At 27.6% G+C, this 24,039-nt stretch overlaps 1 protein-coding gene across 5 annotated transcripts in view; it reads right to left on the reverse strand.

Annotated features, from left to right (window-relative positions):
- Positions 1–19,743, reverse strand: part of LOC107437112 (uncharacterized) — a 130,805-nt gene extending 111,062 nt beyond the window's left edge. For 4 of the 5 annotated variants that reach the window (XR_011638276.1, XR_011638275.1, XM_071187830.1 and 1 more), the window contains exons 1-2: positions 19,572–19,743; positions 14,098–15,294 (exon numbers count right to left, since the gene is read on the reverse strand). Coding sequence is in view for 3 of the 5 variants with exons in the window: in XM_071187830.1 (XP_071043931.1) it covers positions 14,098–14,768 (671 nt within the window). In the remaining 2 variants the exon portion in view is untranslated. The remainder of the gene's footprint in view (positions 1–14,097; positions 15,295–19,571) is intronic. The other variant, XM_016049011.3, reaches the window with a different exon arrangement.
- Between the last annotated feature and the right edge of the window lie 4,296 nt (positions 19,744–24,039).

Consider the following 24,039-nt stretch of genomic DNA (forward strand, 5'->3'; position numbering starts at 1 on the left):
TATATATATATATATATATCTGTGTGTGTGTGTCAGAAGGCGTAATCCCCTCCAAACATAAAACTATGCCACACAATATAAAGTTAATTAAATAAATCATCAGAAGATGTCGTAGAAGATGAAGAGATTCATATCGCTGCGGTGTCACTACTTACACTTACAGACCTTTAATCTGTACAGCATAATACAATTACATCATATATACTTGAAAAATTGTTGAAACTTTCATATTATGAAATCACTTTCAGTGTTAGTTTAACCTGACTGTCAAAAATAGGGTATCTTTTTTAATTGTGGTCAAACTATGAGTTTAGGGTGAATTTTTGATTTTAAAAAAATTTTAGGTACTTTAATTAAAACAGATTTATTAAAGAAAATTTTGTTTGAGTAATTGTACAAGAGATATTGTAAACGGTATATAAAACCATATAGGGATTTTATCTCTGAGAAATCTTTATTTATTCGGAGAAAAAAACTGTACAAGAGAAGCAAAAATTAAAATCTATGTAGATAGTATTCATAAAAGCGTGATAAAATAATGTTAGCTAAGTTTAATCTCTGTTATTTACAAAACATACCCATATGTATATTTTCGGAATCATTTTGACTCAAGCAAACATTGTAGCAATGTAGCTCTTTTGATAGTTGCCGGTAAACCACAGTTGAGGCAATATTAAAAAAAACTTCTTTTCTATTGCTTAAGTGAGTTTATGATTATGAAATTTTGAAAGTATAATAGTAAAATTATTTGTTAAAGTTTAATAGTAAAATTATTTGTTTTAAAAGTTTAGTCTAAGTACGTTCCCTTATCATAAAATAATAGCTAGCTATTAAATAATTTTAGTATAATTTAATGTTAAAGTAAGTAAATTTTTATAATTTTTGAAGAAAAATGGAAAGCTGAAGTAGCCTCAAATCTCTTTAAATGGCCATTAAAATCTTTACATCATCCATATTACTGAAATATATTACTTATTTATCAAAAATGTATCGTTTCACAAATTATAGTCTCATAAGCCTGTTGCTAATAATTTTTATCCTTCTAATCTTAATTTCGTAAAAATTGTAAAAAAAAATGGGTCATTGGATTTATTGTACAATTTTTCATAATTTTTAAAAATCAGAGGGATAGAAAACTTTTTTTCCGCATTCTGAATAAAAATTTTCACAAACAAGTAATTTTAAGAATCAAATTTAGACGGTAAATATTTTTTAAATAATTTAATTTAAGGTTTGTATTGTAAAAATTCTATTGATTTCTTTTAGTATTTATTATTTTAAATTATTAATTTTTTAGTAACGTCATATTAGACATTTACTTTTATTGCCCTTAACTTTATTTTCTAGAGGCATAACTGGGTAGTAAATTATTTACCTAGTGAAAGATAATTAAACATGTTTTTGTGCTCTTTTTATTTATGTAATGCGAACCAACTATAATTTCATGATTTATGAATCAGTAATATAATCAGTAAACCCGTTTTATGATGAAAAAAAATTATCTTTACCAAGAAATAAATGTTGTTACATAATAAATAATGATATTGTTTGACTATGAATCTAATATGCAACTAGCACCGAACTTTATTGATTACAAGTTACAGGTAATGAAATATTTCGTTTTTTTTGTTTTTTGTTTTATCAAATGCTAACTATTTTCAATAGCAAATGCTCTAGTCCGTTAAAAGTGGTATATGTATTTAAAGATTAAGTTCAGAAATATTTCGTTTCTTTCTTATGTTCTTTCCCATCTATTTCTTATATAAGGGTAGTTACAATTCTTATTTTTTATAACTAATATTATAAAAGCTTTTTAAATTATAAGGAATATTATGGACTTAGAATAACATAGTATGTTACAACATTAGTCAAATTATTATAATATTTTTTCTGTAATTTTAAGCTCGCAAGGACATTTATTGGAAAATAATATTTTTCAAAATCATGTTATATATTAAAAAAGTTCATGTATCATTTGTCATTGTGAGAATATCTGTACCAGATTTTTATAACAGTGTTTGTACAGTATAATGTTAAAAAATATTTTTAGTTTTGTCATGAACTAAATAAAGTGTTTTAAGCACAGATCTCTTCTGGAAAATATAAAAAATAATGTTAGAGGATTTTCATTTGCACTGACTTTCTATATAAATATAGAATAAAGGTTATATTTAAAAAAATATATTTAATCTCTGACGCGTCGAATCAAAACTTTAATCTAGCAACTGAAGGTCCTACCAAATATTAAACTAATCATAAAACATGGAACATTTATTAAAATATGGTAAATAAAACACGCTTTAATCATGAGTTTTTTGCTTTTTCTTTGCTCCGATGAATGATCAGGAACAAAAAAAAAATTATTGTTATAATTTGGCCAGCACCGAACATTTATGCAACTGAATGGCATATTGAAGAATTCAGTAGTATTAAAAGCTGATATTAGTTTTACACGGTCCAGTCATATTACTGTGACCACATGGCAAAAGCTAGAAAATTTTAAAAACAAATTAAATTAATTAATTTAAAAGATTGAAAATTTTCTATCGATTTCTTATACTATACTAATATATTTCTTATACAAGGGTACTATCTTATTTCTTATATAAGGGTAGTCCAAATTTATATTTTTTAAAACTAATGTTATAAAAGCTTTTTAAATTATGAATATTATGGATTTAAAATTACATAGTATGTAATAGCGTTAGCTAAATTATTATAATATTTTTTCTGTAATTTCAATCTCGCAATGATATTTATTGGAAAATAATATTTTTAAATGTCATGTTATATATTAAAAGTGTTCATATGTCTTTTGCCATAGGGACAATATCTGTACCAGAGTTTTATAACAGTGTTTGTATAGTACAGTATTAAAAATGTTTCTTACTGCATTTATGAACTAAATAAAGCTTTTTAAGCACAGATCTTTTCTTGAAAATATAAAAAATAATGTTAAAGGATTTTCTTTTGCACTAACTTTCTATAGAAATATAGAATAAAGGTTATATTAAAAAAATGTATTTCATAGCTGACACGTCAAATCAAAGCTTTAATACAGCAACAGAAGGTCCTACCAAATATTAAAATAATCACAAAATATGGAGCATTTATTAAAATATGGTAGAGAAAACACTCTTAACAATCATGAGTTTTTGCCTTTTCCTTTACGCCAATGAATGATCAGGAACAAAAGAAAATTATTATTATAATAATATGGCCAGCACGGTACATTTGTGCAACTGAATGACATTTCGAGGAATTCGGTAGCATTAAAAGCTGATATTAGTTTCACACAGTTCAGTCATATTACTGCGACCACTTATCAAAAGCTAGAAAATTTAAAATACAAATGAAAATTAATTAACTTAAAATTTTAAACATGAAATCATAAATAAAAATATCACGAGACTATAAAAAATACATTTTAATTTCACCTTTATCACTTTTAATAAAAATTTCCTACGGGAAAGATGCTAACGTTTATGAGAAACAATAACCGGTGTACTTTTATCTTTTGAAACATATCATCACACATAACTAATTTTGATAAATTTCTGACATCTAGGAATCGCGTAAAAATAGGCTATGGAATGACTGAGAAATTTAAAAGAAACCATGTACACTCATTACGTCCAGAGACTCTTTGGCCAAAATGTATTAGTTTTTTAATTCATTACTTTCTTCCTTTTTTTTTCCTTTATTGTGACTAATTTAAAAATTATACTGTTCCTAATAAACTGATTATTTTAGTTTTATTTGACACTTCGATCTTTTTTTAAACTTGACAGTTAAATTATTTCTCACTACTGTTTACTTATGGAGTAACACCAATATAAAAATTCCTTTCATATTATAATAAGGCTATTTTAATTTTAAATGATATGAATAGCCTTTCCGATTATAAAGCTAAAATGTGCAATTTTTTAAACTGAGTTTTTCTAAAGAAAAGCACTTTTAGCTTGAAGCCTTATCAGCTAAATCACTAGTTTACACATGGAAAAAATAGCTTTTCTTCTTTTTAATTATTGCTTAAGTTTTGGAAAAAAGAAAAATTCAGAATGAAAAAGAGTATGTCAATTCCAATTACGGTAACTATGACGCTGTAGGCTTAAAAAAAATTGTTATTTTTCAAAAAGAATATTCTTATTTTTTTCTAAAATTGCATGTTGAAAAGGAAGCTTAAGCCAATAAAATTATAAGAATGCAATTAGTATAATCGGATTTTCTATAAGTTATAATGGAAATTTAAGTCTTTTTTCCCTTTTGCTTTATTATATAAGCATTTACGAACTTTAAGTGTGCCTAAAAATATGCATTTTTAGTGAAGTAAGAAGAAAATTTAAAAATTAAAACTCGAATCTTCAAACAATTGTATCGGTTGCCTGTTTTAAACATACAGGTAGAAAAAAGTTGTTCATTTAAAAGAAATATCCATTTATATTTTTCATGTCTTTAGTGTTTTAAATTAGCGTTTTCTCTTTTTAATAAAAACATTTTCTGATTTCAATTGAATTTTTTTGATATCAACTTTTATTAAAATGTATGTAGCATCTTGTTTTTAATTTGAAACATAGTGTTTTTACACTGTAAAAAATTTATATAAATTCTACAGTAAAAGAAACATATTCCTTACAGAAAAAATTGCTTAAAGATATGTACAGATTTTTTTCTTCTTTTTTTTTCGTTTTTTTTTTTGTTTCTGCCTTGACTCCGTTTCTGTTCTTTTTTTTTTCCCGCATATTTGACGATTCAAAACTTTTTTTTTACAAACTGTTCTGCTTTTTAGCTGATAATTCAAATTGCGGTTTTTGCCGTCGAGTTTTGCTTACCGTAAAATAACTTTATCGTTTTTCAAACTATATTACGATTATTTTCTCTCTTAATTATTTTAAGGTCTTTACCAACGTATAAATAAATTTGTGATTCGACTTTATTGATGAATTAATACTCTACCTGATTTTCCTTACGGACAAACAATTTTTAACATAACTTTATTAAAAATAAATAAATTACAAATAATAATAAGAATAGACTCATAAATAAATCGAATTGGTTTCAAAATGGCCTCTTTTTTCATCGATGCAGAGGCTCAAACGCCTATAAAAATTTTCAGCAATGGACCCCTAGTTTTCCACTTTTAATCTATCCTACCCCTGCCGGAGCGATAGCTTTAGCGAGTACTGTTGTATTCACCGTTTTTGTACAGAGCAAACGAACAATTTTCCACTGTCGTTTTAGACATAACTCAAAAATAGCAGATCTTTTACTTGACATTTTAAAAGAAAAAAGCAGAAATACAATATATAAACTCAACTTGAAGATATTTTATCAAATACAGGGTAATTCAAAATGAATACCGCGATTACAAGCGGCTATAACTGTTTAATGAAAAAGAATTTATCGATACAATTTAAACAGAATGTAGAAGGAACTTCAAAATTTTGTATACAGGCGTCACAGGATTTTTATGTGACTTGCCTTGGTCACACAGACAACATCAAGGCGGTAGTCCATTTCACCGTCAGCATCTCTACTCTGACTGATTCAACGATTTGAAAGATGTTGATTCAAAAATGTGCGAACTATCGTACCCCTGTATACTATTGCTTCAACTTGCTGCAAGATGTAATCCGTAGAATCAGTATCTAGCAGTGGCATTACCCTTACGAAAATTTAAGGTATTTCTGAGGTTGTTTTGAGGTGCTGAGGCTATTTTGAAGTATATATGAGGTATATTTGAGGTTTGTAAGAAAACAACCATAAAAATTATACATCACAAAGGTTATAACTGAGGTGTACGAGGTTATTTTACATACACTTCAGCTCATTTTGCGGTTGTTTAAAATTCACTTCAAATCAACCAGACAGATGAGGTGATTTTCAGGATATACAGGTTTTTTTCTGACACTTATAACAAAAGAGGTATTAATGAGGTAGAGAAAAAAATCTTTATATTTATTATGAACTATAAAAAAATTACCTCATTTCAACTTAAGAGAATGAGATACTTATTAAGGTGTATGAAGTCATTTTATTTATACCTAAGCTTATTTTAATGTTGTTTTAAATTAACTTTATATCAATCAGACTGATATGGTGATTTCAAAGGAATGCCAAGCTGTTTTTCTGACACTTTTAACAAAAGAGGTATTTATGAGGTGAAAAAAATTATCTTATTTCAATTAAAGAGAGTGAGGTTTCTATTGAGGTGTATGAAGTTATTTTATTTATACCTAAGCTTATTTTGAGGTTATTTTAAATTCATTTCATATCAACCAGTCTGATGAGGTGATTCTCAAGGTTGTTTTTCAGACACTCATAACAAAAGAGGTATTTATGAGGCATAAAAAATTTACCTTACTTCAACTAAAGAGAGTCAGATATTTATTGAGGTGAATGAAGTCATTCTATGTATACCTAAGCTTATTTTAAGGTTGTTTAAAATGCACATCATATTAACTGGCTCACTTCCCAGAGTTCCGTGCGAGACGGCGAATGGCGTGCATGTTGACAATCGAAAGTCAATGCGAAATTCGGTAAGTGTGTTTGACATTAATTGATTTAGTTTTATCACTTTTAATCAAATATGCTTCAATATTCAAACTTAAATTTTATTATATTTGTTTTACAGACGCGTCCTGATCCTAAATAATTAAAGTCGAAGGATATTTTTAGAGACTATTGTTGTAGGCTTAACAATAAGAGAAAAAAATCGGAATATTTCTCGTCGCTGTTTAGGGTAACGCTACTGGTGAATCGTTACAACAGGTTTCACTCAGTATTATTTTACTGTTTGCTATTTATTCAATTAAAATTATTTTTTTCATTTTGATTAAATGTATATGTTTTAACGTAGTAGTATGCAAGCTGATTAACTGAATAAAGTGTTCATAACTTCTCTTATAAATAAATAATTGAAAATTAAAAGATTTTAAATTAGCAATTTTGCTTCGAAATTTTACTACAACTGTATGCTGATCGTTTGCTTGGATACCTGCATGTATAAGCAAAGTATATTGTTGTTTATGAATGAAAATATGTATAACACTGCATTTTAAATCTGATTAACATGCGATTTTTTTTAAATATATATATATATAATTTAAATATATATTAAATATATATATATATATTAACTGGCTAGCAAGTTACTGCTCAGCCTTCCCCTGGGAAATAGTTCAGCATTTGTACCAAAAAAATAGAGTAATCTCACATAATAACTACTGAATTTATGTAATTGTTGATAACAATAGTTTGCCTGATATTTGATAATTGTAAACTAATAACTGTACTAGCTCACTTTTTCATGTTTCATCCCAGAACAGTAATTTTTCACNTCAGCCTTCCCCTGTGAAATAGTTCAGCATTTATACCAAAAAAATAGAGTAATCTTACATAATAACTACTGAATTTATGTAATTGTTGATAACAATAGTTTGCCTGATATTTGATAATTGTAAACCAATAACTGTACTAGCTCACTTCTTCATGTTTCATCCCAAAACTGTAATTTTTCACTACATGTTATTTTTTCGCAATTTACCCATGTTAATTATTTACTAAGCAGATTGTTATTACATATTAGAGTATTAAGCAGAATGAAATAATACCCGATTTCAAGTATATGATAATTTGCTTCAAGATTAGGAGCATTTTTATGCAGCTGCTCATGGTTCACTACTTAAAAAATTAGCAGATTTCGGAAATCATAAATGTTTTAGAAATAAGTCAGTATTGTTTCTTATGTATTTTTAATGCTAAATCGAATAAAATCAATAGCAAATAAAATTGTTTTGAACTTCACCTTATGAGATATGTTTTTATATTTAAGCAAATGATTGTAGCAACTAAGATTTAGTTTAATTCCAGTCTAATATAAGTTACATAAGAAATATTTTACTCAACCACTTTTAAAAGCATTATTTCAAATAGTTCTCTCTTAGACATTTTCCTCTCGTAAAATTGTTCTCAACTTTAACACAAATACTCCTATCAGCTTATGGCTTGTGACAAAAACGGACATCCTTTTCAAAATCAGTGTCAAAAATTTTTTAAAAAAACTTTCAGTTTTATGAAATCTTTCAAAAAGTTTAAAAATATAGACTAGTTTTATTGACTAGTATAATTGTATTGACTAGTATAATTGTATAACTAGTATTGACTAATATAGACTAGTTATTGAATTTATGTAAGGATTTGTAAGAAAAAAGAAAGAAAATCTAATTATGAGGCTTACAAGTAGCATAATAAAAGATAAATGGGAAAAGTGTTAAAATTTCCTAATAAGATTGGAATTATAGTTTTGAATTTCTATAAAAGTTGTTAATGCTAGTACTTTCTTCAGTGTATTTTATTTTGCGGTTGTGGTATTTATCACACTTTTAAACGCTTTTAGCTATTAGGATTGAATAGAAATGACAGAAGTAGAATGCCATTTATCTGAAAAAGGAAATTAATTTCATCCAGTTATTTTAAATCATGAAGAAAAGAAACAATATATAGTTTCTAATATTTCATTGTTTTCAAACCTGCTGTTATTATAGTAAATATGACTTTCTTACTAACTCATATTTTATTCTTTTAGGTTCCAATACTTCCAACTTTCAACAGGGAGACGATATAATTATTTAAAATATTTTTGATGGTTTGCAAAGAAAAATGAAACTGTAGTTTCAAATAAAGTATTTGGAATGTCTGCTTATCAATTATTTAAATTTACAGCTTTATAGCTTTAAAAATCCATGCACCTTAGACATCTACCTTATGAAAATGTGAGTTCGCACAAATAATTTTTTTAACTGTAGAATTCGAATAAGTGTCATTTCAAGATAATATAATTGAACCTATTAAAATAAAAGAAGAATTATGTATTTGAAATTTTCTTTTATAGCTTAACAAAAGAAGCAATTACTGTCGAAGGCGTAATATTAAAATCTTTAGGTTGATAAATGATGTGTAACATGACACACCTTAAGTTGATAAAAAAAATACCTTTACAAGCATAAAAATATCTACTTGAGGTTGAAATATTACAACCTGGGGTAAAGCATAAAACACCTCACATTAGTGAAAAATTACTTTTACAACTGTCAAAATAAAAAAGAAGAAAAACACACTTGAGGTAAATCCAGAATAACCTGAAGTGTTAAATGAAACACCTTAGGCTGTTGAATAAATATTTCTGCAGGTACCAAAAAAATATACTTTAGCTTGATAAGTAATAACCTAAGGTTGAAAACGAGACACCTTAAAGTAGAAAATATCTATTTTTCCCCAGATGTACGATGAAACACCTCAGGTTGATGCATATATACTTCTAGAGGTATATTTGAGGCAAATTTTGAGGTATACATTTGCACCGTTTTCATTCTAACGTCGTATTTATACCTTTGAAAAATACCTTATTTATACCTAAAAAATACCTTCCAACAACGCTTTTGGGGTTTTTGACGCAAGAAATGTCCTCAGACTGGTTGCGCAAAACTTCTAAATTCGTGTCTTATGTATTTCTGTAAATAACGTTATTTTAAATATACAGTTTAAATTTGAAGTTAATTTATGAAGTTTCGTGTTCGAGTTGTAGCATGTAGCTTTCAAAAACGCTTCTGAGTTTTCTGACGCAAGAAATGTTCTCAGACTGGTTTCGCAAAAATTCAAAATTCAAGCATCTATAACAGTACTAAGAAGTTTTGTCTACTCACAAATATTTGGGTATATCACTTTAGGGTACAGTGTAATCTGTCAAATTGACCATCCTTGTTAGTTGACCACCTGTCTAAGTTGACCTCTACTACCAAAAACTAAATTTGTACTATTTAATTAAAGAGAAATTTTTTTGTAGCCTAACTACCTATCTATCTTGCATGTTGACCGCTAAAATAAAGTAAAATTTTCTTGGAATGTTTTTGAATGCTATTCTAAATCTTTTAAAAGTTGACCGAAGTTCAGGAGATTCTCGGGAGATTACTTTTCAGGAGATCACTTTTCCGGCAATTTTTCTTACTATTTTTTATAAATTAGAATTTCACTGATAGGAAGCTCTGATATATTAGGAATTATTTATAGTAAACAATTAGAATACATCAGTTACGAATTATGCAAACTTGTTTCTTTTTAAACAATTAAGTTTAATATAAACTTATGTAATCCCAATTCATTCTGGTAATTAATCTCATTCTTTAAAATTCGCGTGGAAATTTATAAATAAACCTTTAAATTCCTGCTCAAAAATTTAAATTGCATTTAACTTTATTTTGATTAATAACATATAAGAAATACATGAATAGCATGAACAATGTGAATTACACGATATATATATAAACAATACATTAGAAATGATATTAAAAATATTACTCATACCCTATATAAGTTGATCACCTGTCTGAATTACTACTATACCGCAAGTAGTCAACTTGCACAAATTTCACTTTTGAATTTTTAGGGGAAAAAAATGGCATTTTAAAAATTCTACCATGGTAACCTTAACTTAAAACAATGTTTTAACATTATATGCAGCAAAAATTATTTTGCATTTTCCTTCTAACGTATAAATGTAATTCTTTAACTTTTATGTGAATTACTTAAAATATAATATTCATTCTCAAAACAACTTTAAAGTATTTAGTAATAAAAATATGCTTTTGGTATAGAAATTGTATTTCGATTTTCCTATTCAATGCTTTAATATAAAAATAGAGTAAAGGCTTTAAAAAATTTAAAAGATAAAACTAACAAGCGCGTAGCTTCCAAAAACGCTTTAGAGTTTTCTGACGCAAGAAATGTTCTCAGACTGGCTGCGAAAAAATTAAAAATTCATGACCTACGTATTTCTGTAAATAACGTTATTTTAACTATACAGTTTAAATTTGAGGTTAATTTAAGAAGTTTCGTTCGAATTGTAGCATGTAGCTTCCAAACATGTAGTTTCCAAAAGCGCTTTTAAGTTTTCTGAAGCAAGAAATGTTCTCAGACTGGCTGCGAAAAAAATTCAAACTTCATGACGTATGTATTTCTGTAAATAACGTTATTTTAAACATACAATTTAAATTTGAAGTTAATTTATTAAGTTTCGCTTTCGAATTTTAGCATGTAGCTTCCAAAAACGCTTTTGAGTTTTCTGATGCAAGAAATATTTCTCTAACTGGTTGATCAAAAATTCAAAATAAATTCAAGCACCTATAGCTGTACTAAGAAGTTTTACCTACTCACAAATCTTTTGGTATATCAGTTTAGGGTACGATGTAATCTGTTAAATTGACTACTTGTCTATGTTGACCTATACTACTACAAACTGAATTTATGCTATTTAATAAGAGAGAGCAAATTCTTCGTATCCTGACTACTTGTCTACCTTGTATGCTGACCGCTAAAATAAGGTAAAGCTTTCTTGGAATGTCATTGAATGCTATTCTTAATCTTGACCGAAGTTGACATAAGTTGACCGAAATAAAAATTTTCCGGAGATTTTCCATGCTATTTTTTATAAACTGGAATTTCGCTGATTGGTAAAATAGTATTATAAAAGCCTTTTGTGAGTTGACCTTATGGTAAAACTATGAAGGCTTTTGTAACAAATAGGTTAATACGTAAAAAAATAATAAATTTAGAAATACATACAATGTTTTCTAACTGAATACATGTTCTCTAACTGAATACATGATGATATTTTCGAATTATTTATAATAAATAACTAGAATACATCAGTAACGAATTATGCATATTTGTTTCTTTTTAAACAAATGAGTTTAATATTAAACTTGTATATACGTAATTCTTTCTGCTAATTAATCTCATTCTTTAAGATTCACATGGAAATTGATAAATAAACCTAAATTCCTGCTAAAAAAATTTCTGTTACATTTAACTTTATTTTGGTTAGTAACATATAAGAAATTCATGAGTAACATGAACAATGTGAATAACATTCTATATATTAAAAATAACACATTAGAAATGATACTAAAAATATGATTCATACCCTATATAAGTTGATCACGTGTTTAAATGAACTACTATACCACAAGTAGTCAACTTGCCCAAGTTTCACTTTATTAGGGAATTTTTTATGGAGAAAAAAAACGGTAGTTTCAAAATCACCTTAAAATCACCTTCAAAATCACCATGATCACCTTAACTTATTAAAGCGTTTTAACATTATATGCAGCAAAAATTATTTCATGTGTTCCTTCTAACATATGAATGTAATTCTCAAACCTTTATGTGAAATATTAAAATAATATGTAATATTCCTTTCTCAAAACGACTTTTAAGTAAAAAAGTATGCTTTTGGTATAGAATTCGTATTTCGATTTTCATATTCAATGCTTGGATATAAAAATTGAGTAAAAGCTATTAAAAAAATAAAATAAAATATTTTCTATAAAAACTCTGTGATTTAATTTAATTATAATATTGTTATTTTTTACTTTATAAAGGTACTAAAGAAAGCATTAAACAATTAGGAAAGATTTGCGGAATTATGGCAATTAAACCTTAGCAATCTTCATACTAAACAGTCACAATGTTATCCAAAGGATATGTGGTTATTCAATATTCCTTTTAAAATTACAACAGTTTGCAAAATGTGTAATTAAAATATCATATAGTACATAAAACATGTTATAGATAATGTGTAAAATGTTAGAGACGTGAATGAAACAAATATTAAAAAACTCAAAGTTGAGCATTTTTTCAAAAATGCAAAAATAACTACTTCTGAGTAAGAAGACATGAGCATTCTTTAATGTATGGTGATGCATTTTTGGTACTGTTAGAAATATTAAAATTATATAAATGTAATTAAATCTAGCTAAAATTTAATGATATGATGGTTGGATTTTGATATTAAATGATTTCTAGTTCATGATTTTCCCCTCTCTCTTTTGCTTATTTTAAATTTGATCCTTTATGTATCCAAATATCATTTAAAACCATAATTTTAAAAGTTATGATAGGTATTGTAATTAACAAACCATTGATTCTATCAGGATCTGAAGACATAAACTTTTTCATACAAAATTCAAAGACATAATTGAATTTACGAAGCAAAAAGCTTAATTGCATATTTGCATAAACATAAATTTTAACTATATACGTCAGATATAATTTATTGCTTAATTAACATAGTATTATAATCAAAAAGTGACTTCATTTAGGAAATATCTCAAAAAGACTTCAAACATTAGATATTTTGAAATATTTTGTATGCTTAGGGGATTATCAAACTTAACTTTACAAAATTTTTCTGATTTCATTTACATTAACCTACTCTGACAAATATACATGCCGATTTCAATGAATAAATTATTAGTGCCATCGAAATAAAAGCATTGAAATTGATGCATTTTAGATAATATTTTAATCTAGATACATTTAAATAATGTTTTTAAAAAAGCGTTAATGTCATTAAAAAATATTAAAATTCACCTTAAGATGTGTTAAGCTATAAACAGAGATGGCGAATGTTTTTCGATTAAAGTGCCAGTTAAACTGCGATTATTTTTTATTCTTTTGTGTTCCACTTAATAATTTTCTTCCTAAAAAACGATCTTTAAACCATTGTACAGTGATTTTAAATTATAGAATTACATTGCGTACTATATTTGGTGATAGTATAAAAATTATTTTAATAAAGTTTCGGTTTAATATCAAAGTACGGCAAGGTATCATAAAGCGGACACTCTTTGTGGTAAGCAATAAACTGAAATTGATGAAGTTAATGCAACATACTTTTCATAGATCTCTTCTACAATATGCACTTCCAGATTGGAAGGAATACTATATTTAGCCTTACATTCTGGAAAATTTACCTAATGGTACTAAATTGTACTTTTTTTAAATCCACCTACTATGAGCACTAGCTTTGGAGATGTTTTTTTTAAATGTTTTCAGAAAATGTTAATACATCAAAGTAATTTAATATGTTATTTTCGCGTGCCACCAAAATATCTGCCACGGGCCATTAAGTTACACGCGTACCGTAAATTCACCATCTCTGAGTCATAATATTAAATATTTTTTTAATTAAATACTTATTCATAATGCTTCTATTTCTGTCAAAATATGTATTTACTCGATGAAAGATTTTTTACTTACCTAAATTGATCTCGATTGTACACGTTTTCTTGTTTGATACTAAGAATTACCGGTCCAAGGGCTTCGTCATTTGTGAAATAATTCCAGTGTTCAGTTCCATAAAAATATTTCTCGTAAGTTTCTTCTTCAACTGACATCAACTCGAATTTCTTTTCTAATTCTTGGGGAGTATAATTAACATTTGGCATATCGTTTAGGCTGTTTGTTCCACTACATTCTACCCAATATCCTAGAATAATTTTAATAATGTGAGGAAAACCTTCGCAAGCTCCAGAACCTGGACATGCTTGGACAGGAATGGGAAATTGCAGAGTGGTGGAGCTTTTTCTACGCGCTTCAGCACAACCTAAACTCTGTCTCTTATAATCTCGAAGTTTTTGCATAAATTCATCGCCACTGCTCAAACCAGAAACATCTGCATAATGCAACGAACAGTATATTTTGTTTTGATACCGTCTCGCACGTTGTATGTTTTGACCAGCTAATCTTAATCCGCAGGTGTAGCAAACTAGACAATCTTCATGATAAGTAGAACCACCAACTGATGTATCGGGTACTGATATAGCAAGTCCATCTTCTAGAGCTTCTTCGCTTGGAGAAGCAGGAGGCCAAAGACCATTTGTCTGATGGTTCAAAATCGGGAGTTCGCAAATAAAGCACACGGAAGACATTGGATAGGCTTAAGGTCACTAAGATCGGTTAAGAATTGTCTTCATTTATAGAATGAATAAGGACAATTATTTTATTATCAAATTGAGTCTTATGCATTGTTTTTAATAGTTTCATAAAAATATTTGCCACACCTAAGAATTTCCTTAACTGGCAGTCTTAAAGCAGAGACATTCTATCGAAACATTACACGCATTATTTAATGTCCCGATATTAAATTTATTGTTAAACATCTTTAAAAATATAATTTAGATCAAAGAAACTAATTTAAAAGTTTCCATTAACCTTTCTTTTTTTAGAAATTACGATGAGGTGTTGAATTTTCATCTTTTGAAGAAAAAGTCAGTTTTTTGTATCAAAGGTTCAATAAATGTCATTATAGTACAGTGAATTCTTATAATATTAGATGAGTAATTCTGCTTAAAACTCATTAAAATGTCAGTTTCTGGCATAATATTTTTCAAAGATAGCAGATGATCTTTCTCTCCATACAAATCTCTTGTTATCCAAAACGAAATCATTTTTAATCTATAAAAAATATAGATAAAATAAGATTAGAGGTATAATTTAAAAGTGCATTTTTATGTTTTTTAAAAGTAAATAATCAAAACGTTTTGCAATATTCACGTTAATTTCTGTTAATAGATAAATTGTATAATAATACAGTGCACAAAATTAAAAAGAGAACATCTTAAAAATTTTCGATCTAAGGATTGGGTTTTCACACACTGAGATGCAAGCTTAATAATTCGAGGTACTAATTTAAAATATATTGAAGCATTTGTGCTGATAACATTTTAAGTCACAAAAATGAACGTTTTCTGAATAAACATAACTTTTATCGGCGGATTTAGATTCTTGGCCATAAAAATATGGGAGTTAGTCGCAATCTAAATAAAATGTAGTCCCAATAGTTTAGGCAGGAAAGGGGCAGAAGTTAGGACCCTTTATAGTTAGTTTCATTTTTTGCGCATTTTACCATATCGCAGCAACTGTTTAATATAATCAAATAATTTTGCCACGTAATTATAAAACTCATTAATCTAAAAACATAAAAAAACTATTATGCAAAAAATCTGGAATCTGTATCTATGTAAAAATCTAGACGTAAAAAATAATTTTTACTATCATTAATCATTTATTTTAAAAATGGTCAAAATTTTTTGAATTGTAAAGTATACATTTTTTTATCTGGTTATTAAGTATATAATTTTAAATAACAGAATTAAATATTTTAAAGGAGTCGGTCAAATAGTTCGTAACAATAAAAAAATTGAAAAGGCGACTTTTTTTAGTACTATTCTGCGTAAAAAAAGGAAATTAATATTAAGGGCCCCCAGATTTTTTGCAACTTCCCTGCCTAAACTGTTACTACCATATTTTGCAGCATGCGGCTAAACCCCACATTTTGAGAGTGAAGAATCCAAATCCACCGACAAATTATATGTTTATTCAGAAAAAGTACATTTTTGTGTCTGATTTTGTAACTGTAAATACTGGAAGCAAATTTAAGATAAGTTCCTCAAATCATTTGACTTGAATTTTAGTATGTGAAAGTCTAATCAATATATCAAAAGTTATAAAAGTTATTATTACTCCTTTTTTTATACACTATACATCAATGTATACACGTCTAAATACTTAATTGTTTTGCTTATGTGCCATATGTTACAATGTATTCACAAGCGATATGAAACGTTATAAAATTTAATTTGAAGTGAGATTATGAAAGTTAGTGCATTGCATGTTTCTTTTAGTGCACTAACTAAAAAAAGTGAAAAGGACAAATTGGTCAAGGTACGGAGCTGTACTATAATATGTTTAAGTATACTCAGTTTTTTAAAAAAGTATTTAAAAACAAAACATTTAGTGCATTTGATCTAATTTACATTTCCTTGACACTGCCCATTAACAATATTACTATTAGAAACTTAAATTCCAGAGGAAATACCATATTCTACTTCAGACGTCACAATTAATGACAAAACTGTTGACACTATTCTCTTTCATTTAAAGAATGAGAAAAAAAATTATCAAAGGAAAATTACGAAGCATGAAATTGGAAACATTTTATAATATGTCAATTGTGGTGGCAGAACACTATTTACAAAATACGCTAGTTATAGAAAAAAGCATAAGTAATAATAAGTAGTAAAAAAGATATAAGGTCAACTGCTGCGAATATAAGGTTAAAATCTGTTTTTCACTTTTTTCTAAATAATTAATTTGAACCAAAATACAGAGGTACAGTAACGTGTGTTTTTATTTTGTTGATCTAAGAATTGGGTTTCCTAAGAAAATTTTATAAAAAATAACAATGATTTTCCCAGCGTATTTAATTTTATCAAGCTGAAAGAAGAAAAATTCAAGAATAATTTCATAACAAAGATTAAAAAATATTATAATAAATTACTTAATAACAATAAAGAAATTAGTTATCCAAAACATTTATGAAAACCTTGAACAAAAGAAAATGCCAATATAAAAAATATTACAGAATAAAATGTTACACTATAAGTATTGTTCGGCAGAAATTCGAATAAAAGACGAATTCTTAAAATTTGTCTAAAAAATGAAACACGCTCTTTTGAAAAAAGAGATTTTGACATTTGTCAAGTTTATGTATTATGTCAAATGTACGATTTGGGAGAAGAGCTTTAAAAATTCATTCAAAGAGCAACTCCTTTACAGAAAAGTACAACTGTTTTAAATTTTAATAAAATGATAATTTTAATAGAAGAAATCGTAAGAGGTAGAGATAGTTCATAATAAATGTTATAAATTAAGTTTTGAAATTGTTTAAAAAAGAAGGATTTAAAGTTCTTCGGTGTATTTATTTTCAAAGAAAATTTCTCTGATATTATAAAAACTTTTTGAATAACTAATTTCTCGCATATTAGAGTTTCCAGTGTTGTGTATTCATTATGAAAATGTTATGAAATACTCAAATAATTAGATGTGTGATATCATAAAATGAAAGATTTCGTGTATCATATAAAATTTTTGAAATTTTAAATATCACGTCAAGGAAGAATGCAGTTATTTTTTATATATTTATAATAAAACTCTATCTTTTTTTTCTACCAAAAACATTGTATTTCTGTTATTAACAACAGAAATTATTAATTACACCTGAGAAATTACAAGAAACTCTCCTTTTCTAATCCCTAAACGAATTGAAAGAAATTAATTCTTTTAAACTATTTGGAAAAGAAAAAAAAAGAAAAGAGATTAGTACAATCTTAGTAATAAATTAAGTGGTTTTTGAAATTAAGTGGGACTCACATCTGTATAAATATATTTGGGGATAAATACAGGTTTAACACTAAACATACCATAACCGCTCAAAATTATATGTAAATATCAAATGAAACTGTATGTAAAGGTATGTAAATGAATATGTATATATCGAAAAAAAAGTGTATGTAAGTATCAAAAGTATAGTAAATGTTAGTATGTTTAGTGTTAGAGATCCCATTAAATTGCTTTTATTTAAAGATTATACTTATAAAATCGCAAAAACTATTAAAATCTTTGACATTATGGGAATTTTTTCCTATTTAAAAACAAAGTAGATTATATTTTAATAAAAGGAAGTATTATTACCATTGCAAAACTTATATAGTTAATTATCAATTCATCTTTATAACTGCAAAATATCTTATAACTTATCATATAACAATTTAATTTTTTTCTAGAAATCACTTCAACTGTTACACTTTAAAAATAACTAATCATAAATTCTGTATTGAATGTTAGTTATAGTATACTTCTGTTGAATTTTATTTACATTATATTCCAGTTCATAAACCTTCTATTCTACAGTAAGTTCACTCAAACACAAGCCCCTTGCATTTTAAATACAATATCAATAATGTACTTAAACTTTTATTTTCATCCGTAATCTGATAGACAGCTGGTTTCAATTCAGATTTTTAAAAAAACTGAATAAACTGGAACAATGAAGTTGTAATCCGGACAATTCGAAACCGAAACATACACTATAAAAGTAACATTAAGATGAATGTTGGAATGATATATAACATTATAAATAATATTTTTGCATAATTTTCTACATAATTTAATTACAATTTATAATTTTATTAACTTTAATTTATAGAAAATTACTGAATTTTATTATTCACAAAATAATAAATTATTAAATTATTAACAAAATGTAAAACTGTGCACGACTTTTTGTTTTAACTACGTATGGCTGTGATGTTAAGCTATTTTAAAATATAATATATAAGTGTACAAATTAATATTGTAACATATGAAAAAGATATATAAAAAAGCCATTAATTAACTGTAATTAACAAGTTGCATTCTTTATGAAGGGTAAAAATTAAAAACCGAAACATTTGAGATTAGATTCGAATTGTTTAAATATGTTTCAAATGAATTTCATATATGTTTCATGAATTTCAAATGAATATGTGTTTGTAAACACGTGCTGAAGTAAAACTAATGTTTATAATAAATTAATTTAAGTCATAAAAATAAAATATAACGTTTAAATAATATTATAAATTAACTCACAGACTATTAAAAAAGTTTGTTTACATACTTATAAATCACGAAATATTTTGAGTGCAGGTAAAATTGTAAAAATTAATTAATTTCACGAAATGTTATAGTTGATGTATGAATTAAGAAAAAGGTAAACATTACTGCCTTAAAGTATGTTTAAATATGTAAATTATAGCTTTTAGGTACAATGAAAAATTTAAAAAAATTGTTTATGATTCTTTATCGTATTAAATTAAATACTTTATAATGTTTCGTGCTTAACATCTACTGACCTGGTTTGCCTATAAACATCTTAACTCAGTTTTTTGAGTTTTTCCTTCTTAAACTCAGACGTGCTCCCTGTTTTTCAACCTCTTTACAAACAGCGATCAGCCCCAGCACTAAAGTTTGCTCCCAATGAAGTAGCAAACCTGAGTTATACTCTCCGGTGTTTATTCGATAACTCCTTAAATTTGTAGTAAGAATACGCGCATGCGTATTAGTCACTGTGATGTCGCCACTGTGGAATATTCTCTTCTTATTGCCAGACTTTTAAAATTCTCCCCAGTGATTCCAACAATCTATACCCCCTTAATCTCTTAATATGAATCATGAAATGTAATTGAGAACTAAAATAATTAGGACGGCTACAATGTTGAGATATAAGAAAATCATGGGAGAAATTAAAAGTAACAGATGAAGTACATAAAGCTAGGCAGATTTAATTTAAGTTAAGACGCTGACAGAAGATGTTCTTTGATGCTTGGGTCATTTTCTCGTTCATTTTGTGATTGAAAGGCGAACATTAAATGAATGTACTTTTCTCTTTTGGTAATGGATGGTTAATCCAAACTAAATGAAAGAGTTTTGCTTGTACTGAGCTATAAGGAAATGGTCTTGGTTGTCATAGTTACATGTTACGCAGAGCTGTGATCAATAATACTGCACCCAGAGAATGTAACTCAACGAGAGAGCGATAACAATTCCTGCTTTAAAAATGAAAGTTATAAAAAAAGTTAAATAACCAATATCTCCTGAAAAACAACATCTTCTGTCTAAATCTTTCATTTATTTTTTAAAAAGTTAGAAAGAAGGACATGATTAGAGAGATCGGATAACACGCTTTCTACGAGGAACAAAAAGATGGATCTTTAGAAGAGAAAGTAAAGCAAGAAAGAAAGAGGAATAGAATTTCGCGTTTTTCTCAGAATCTCTTTCGCATTCTCAGATATAAGTTGAATTTCGTGAATCTACAATAAAAGAAATGATTTCAATTTCATGCTCCATTTATTTTTAGTTGAAATCCTAAATGACAAAAGAAGAGGAACTTTTTCTTCAAATAGATCAAGCTGTAATCGATTCTTTTTTTTTTCGCAGATTAACTTTTTCTTTTCAGCACTTGGGATCTTTTACGATAAAGATTTCAAGTTCGTTCAAAATGTTCGTATTTTAAATATATAACAATGGAAGTTGTAGAACTATTTAAAAGAAATTCAATATCTTTATTTTTTCCTTAAGAATAAAAATGCGTTTTAATGAAATGGATTTTAAATATAATAATAGATTTAAAGAGGAAACAGAGATGAAAAATGGAAATTCTTTCAGTCAGTGGCGTATTATCAAAACTATTTTGTTAATACCAGTTTCGTTTTAATAATGAAGATATTTGGAATTCATTATTGAATTTTTATTAAATTTAAACTTATTGTAAATATTTGAAACTGATTTTGAATATTGGGTTTCAAGGTTCACCAACTAGTAGCAGCTTTATTGTTTCAAAAATCAAATGAGTATGTACTTAAAGCAGTGGTATGTGTACTCATGGCAAAGAACCTCAACCAGTGTTATAAACTGAGACTGTTTAAAAAGAAAAAAAAGAGAAAGGAAATTATCAAAATAAAAAAAGAGGGGAAAAGTAACAAAATATTGCTAGGTGATTTTAGAATTATGAAATCCTCATTTGCCCAAAGTAAGTAAGCACATCACCGAGGGATGCATTGGTGCTCAAAGCTAAGATATTTTTGATTTTTGGCCAATAACCTCAGAGCACAGGGTGATTTTATAAGATGGGAAAAATTTTAGGAAGTGATAGTACACACCCAGATAAACAATTTTTATCAAAGAATGCATGGTCGAAAACAAAACGCAAAGGTGCTGGCGTATTTGGAAAGTTTTTTCATGCAAACGAGAAAGCTCCATTCCTATTGCGAGTCACTGCGCTACGTTATTTGTCGCCAAGCTTTCGGCCGCTGCAGGGAAAGTTCGCCTATCTCTTCTTCGCCGTTGTACCAGCATAGCCGCTGCCGGCCACTGTTTTGAATACTTTTTGTAATCACATGCCATTAAATTTGCTTTTATAACTTAACTTTATCGTTCTTTGTGTGTTTTTGTCTCATATAAGAACATAAACTTTGACGCCCTCTAGCGGTTTTGGGTTTTGTTTTCGACCATGCATTCTTTGGGTGTGTACTATCACTTCCTAAAATCTTTTTAGAATCACCCTGTATATAAAATTATAAATAATATATATAAAAAAAATTTTCTTCTTCTTCAATCAAATATATATTTTTTAATTTTTTTCATTCAATTCAAGCTATAAGCACAACTTCAAATATTTTACCTCTTCGCGAATTTTGTTAACTGTTTAATTATTGTACTTTTAAACCTAAACCGCATTTTGTTACACGCCGGTAAGTTTGATTACTTTTTACTTTTTTTTTATTTCATGATCTTTTTGAACAAAATGTTTTTTGCGATATCGACACATATAAAGAATAATTTTTATCTTAGAATAATTATTCTTTATTCAGAAATATCGCATTAATTTATACCAATAGATGTGTCTTGATAACGACTATTGGTTTTTTCATTTTTAGTTTCTCTTTATATAAATTTTTATTTTATTATTTGGTTCTCTGGTTCTCTGGATACTTTGTAAGAATAAAGCAAGTCGATTTTTCAACCTGGCTTCACAATAAATGCGACTACCTTCTCATATTTCTTTTATTTTATTTCATTTTATAACCTGTGTTCAATACGTGATTATTTTTGTGTTTTAGACTATTAATGTTCAACTCCGTAGCCTTATAATTTTAATACCAACCCAAATGACAAGGGAAAGAGCGCTCGCTTTCTAATGAGGTGTACCGGGTTTGAATCCCAGCGATGGCTGATCGATTCGAACTCCGCACACGGCTTGCACTGATCACAGTGCTGACTTAAGATATCCGCAGTATAGACGGATCATAGTTTAGATTCCTTTTGCAGTCAGGCTAACAGTGGGAGGTTTTCGTGGTTTTTGCATGTAACGCAAATGCTCCATATATATATATGTGCGTGTGTGTGTAAAATGGCGCAGTCGGATCGAGCAGGAGAACAGACACAGGATTTTAATGAAAGCAGAAGAATTTTATTAGTTCATTCTTTGTTGAGTGGCGAGCGATAAAGTGTAGTTTATTTCATCGACGATCAGTCTTTCTGGTAGGAAAAACCTTGCCGAAAATCCGAAAATGTCTCTATTTAAGGAAAAGAGGGAAATCTTAGAAATTACTATTGCTAGGTCGAGTGATTCCTATGAAGATTAAAGGGAAAAATGTCTTTACGTAAATTTATGCATACTTGGACCAAAAATAGATTTAAGAACAGGATGTGGCTTTTAAAAGTGTGAGAAAGCATTTCGACTTGAATAATTAATTAGTAATAAATTAGGAGTTGTTTTATAGCGAAGAAACTAATATTAAAAGATTAATCGAAGCTTTTTGTGTTATATATATATATATATATATATATATATATATATATAAACTTAAAACAGTTTAAGGTCACTAGACTTGAATTTGCCGTGTTTGTCAGCTGTATTTATTATTATTTTTTTTATTAAAGCAATTATTTTTAATACTTTTTGAGATTTCTGATGAAAATGTCTTACAATAAAATAATATTTTAAGTAAATTAACCTTTACAAACTTAACACCTAGCACAATTTTCATGAAGAAAAAATAAGGATCCCGTTAATTACCAACAAATAACTTCTCACTCTTTGGGAAGCACAGTTCTTTCAGTGGAAAGTCGTTCAACTTTTTGGTGATCTCAGCATTACTTTAATGTAATAGAACACACCGAAAGCCTTTTTGCAAAACTGCATCTTTCAAACATTTTGAAAGAAATGTCTGAAAATTTAATCCATTAGGGTTTCTTATAATAAAATACCAGACACAAAACCTTTTTCTGATTTCTCCAAAAGTTTTAAACAAGAAATAAAGCTTATATACTATTTCTCCATCGACAACTTATATACTATTTCTCCATATAAACTTTTTTTTGAGGGGGTATAAGGACAATTTTTTACTTTAATTCATGTTTATCGACATAATAAAATTCATAAATTCGTGAAGATTTTATGAATCGAAATAGTGTAAAAAATAAATCATTACCTTGAAATAAAAATATTCAACTTCGCAGTAGGATGAGCATCTTGAAACTTTTCCTTGTTAACACAAAATTTTCGGTGACTCTCATGAAGAAATTTACTTGGGGCACTCCGGTTTGCACTCACGGAAATGCTCACGATTTCGGCACCGCTTGGCGCGGTCGAGAATAAGCTCTCTGAAAACCGTAAAATTGAGAATATGGTAACCCAACCGATCTATGCGTCACATCTTGCTACAGCGTGCAACCCTATTACGTTGATTGAGTAGTAAAATGATGGTTCTATTCTAGTTAAAACTTTCTTTCTTATTCACTTCTATCTTCACACCGCTC

The sequence above is a fragment of the Parasteatoda tepidariorum genome, chromosome X1, assembly GCF_043381705.1.
Source record: "Parasteatoda tepidariorum isolate YZ-2023 chromosome X1, CAS_Ptep_4.0, whole genome shotgun sequence".
Classification (NCBI taxonomy): Eukaryota; Metazoa; Arthropoda; class Arachnida; order Araneae; family Theridiidae; genus Parasteatoda; species Parasteatoda tepidariorum.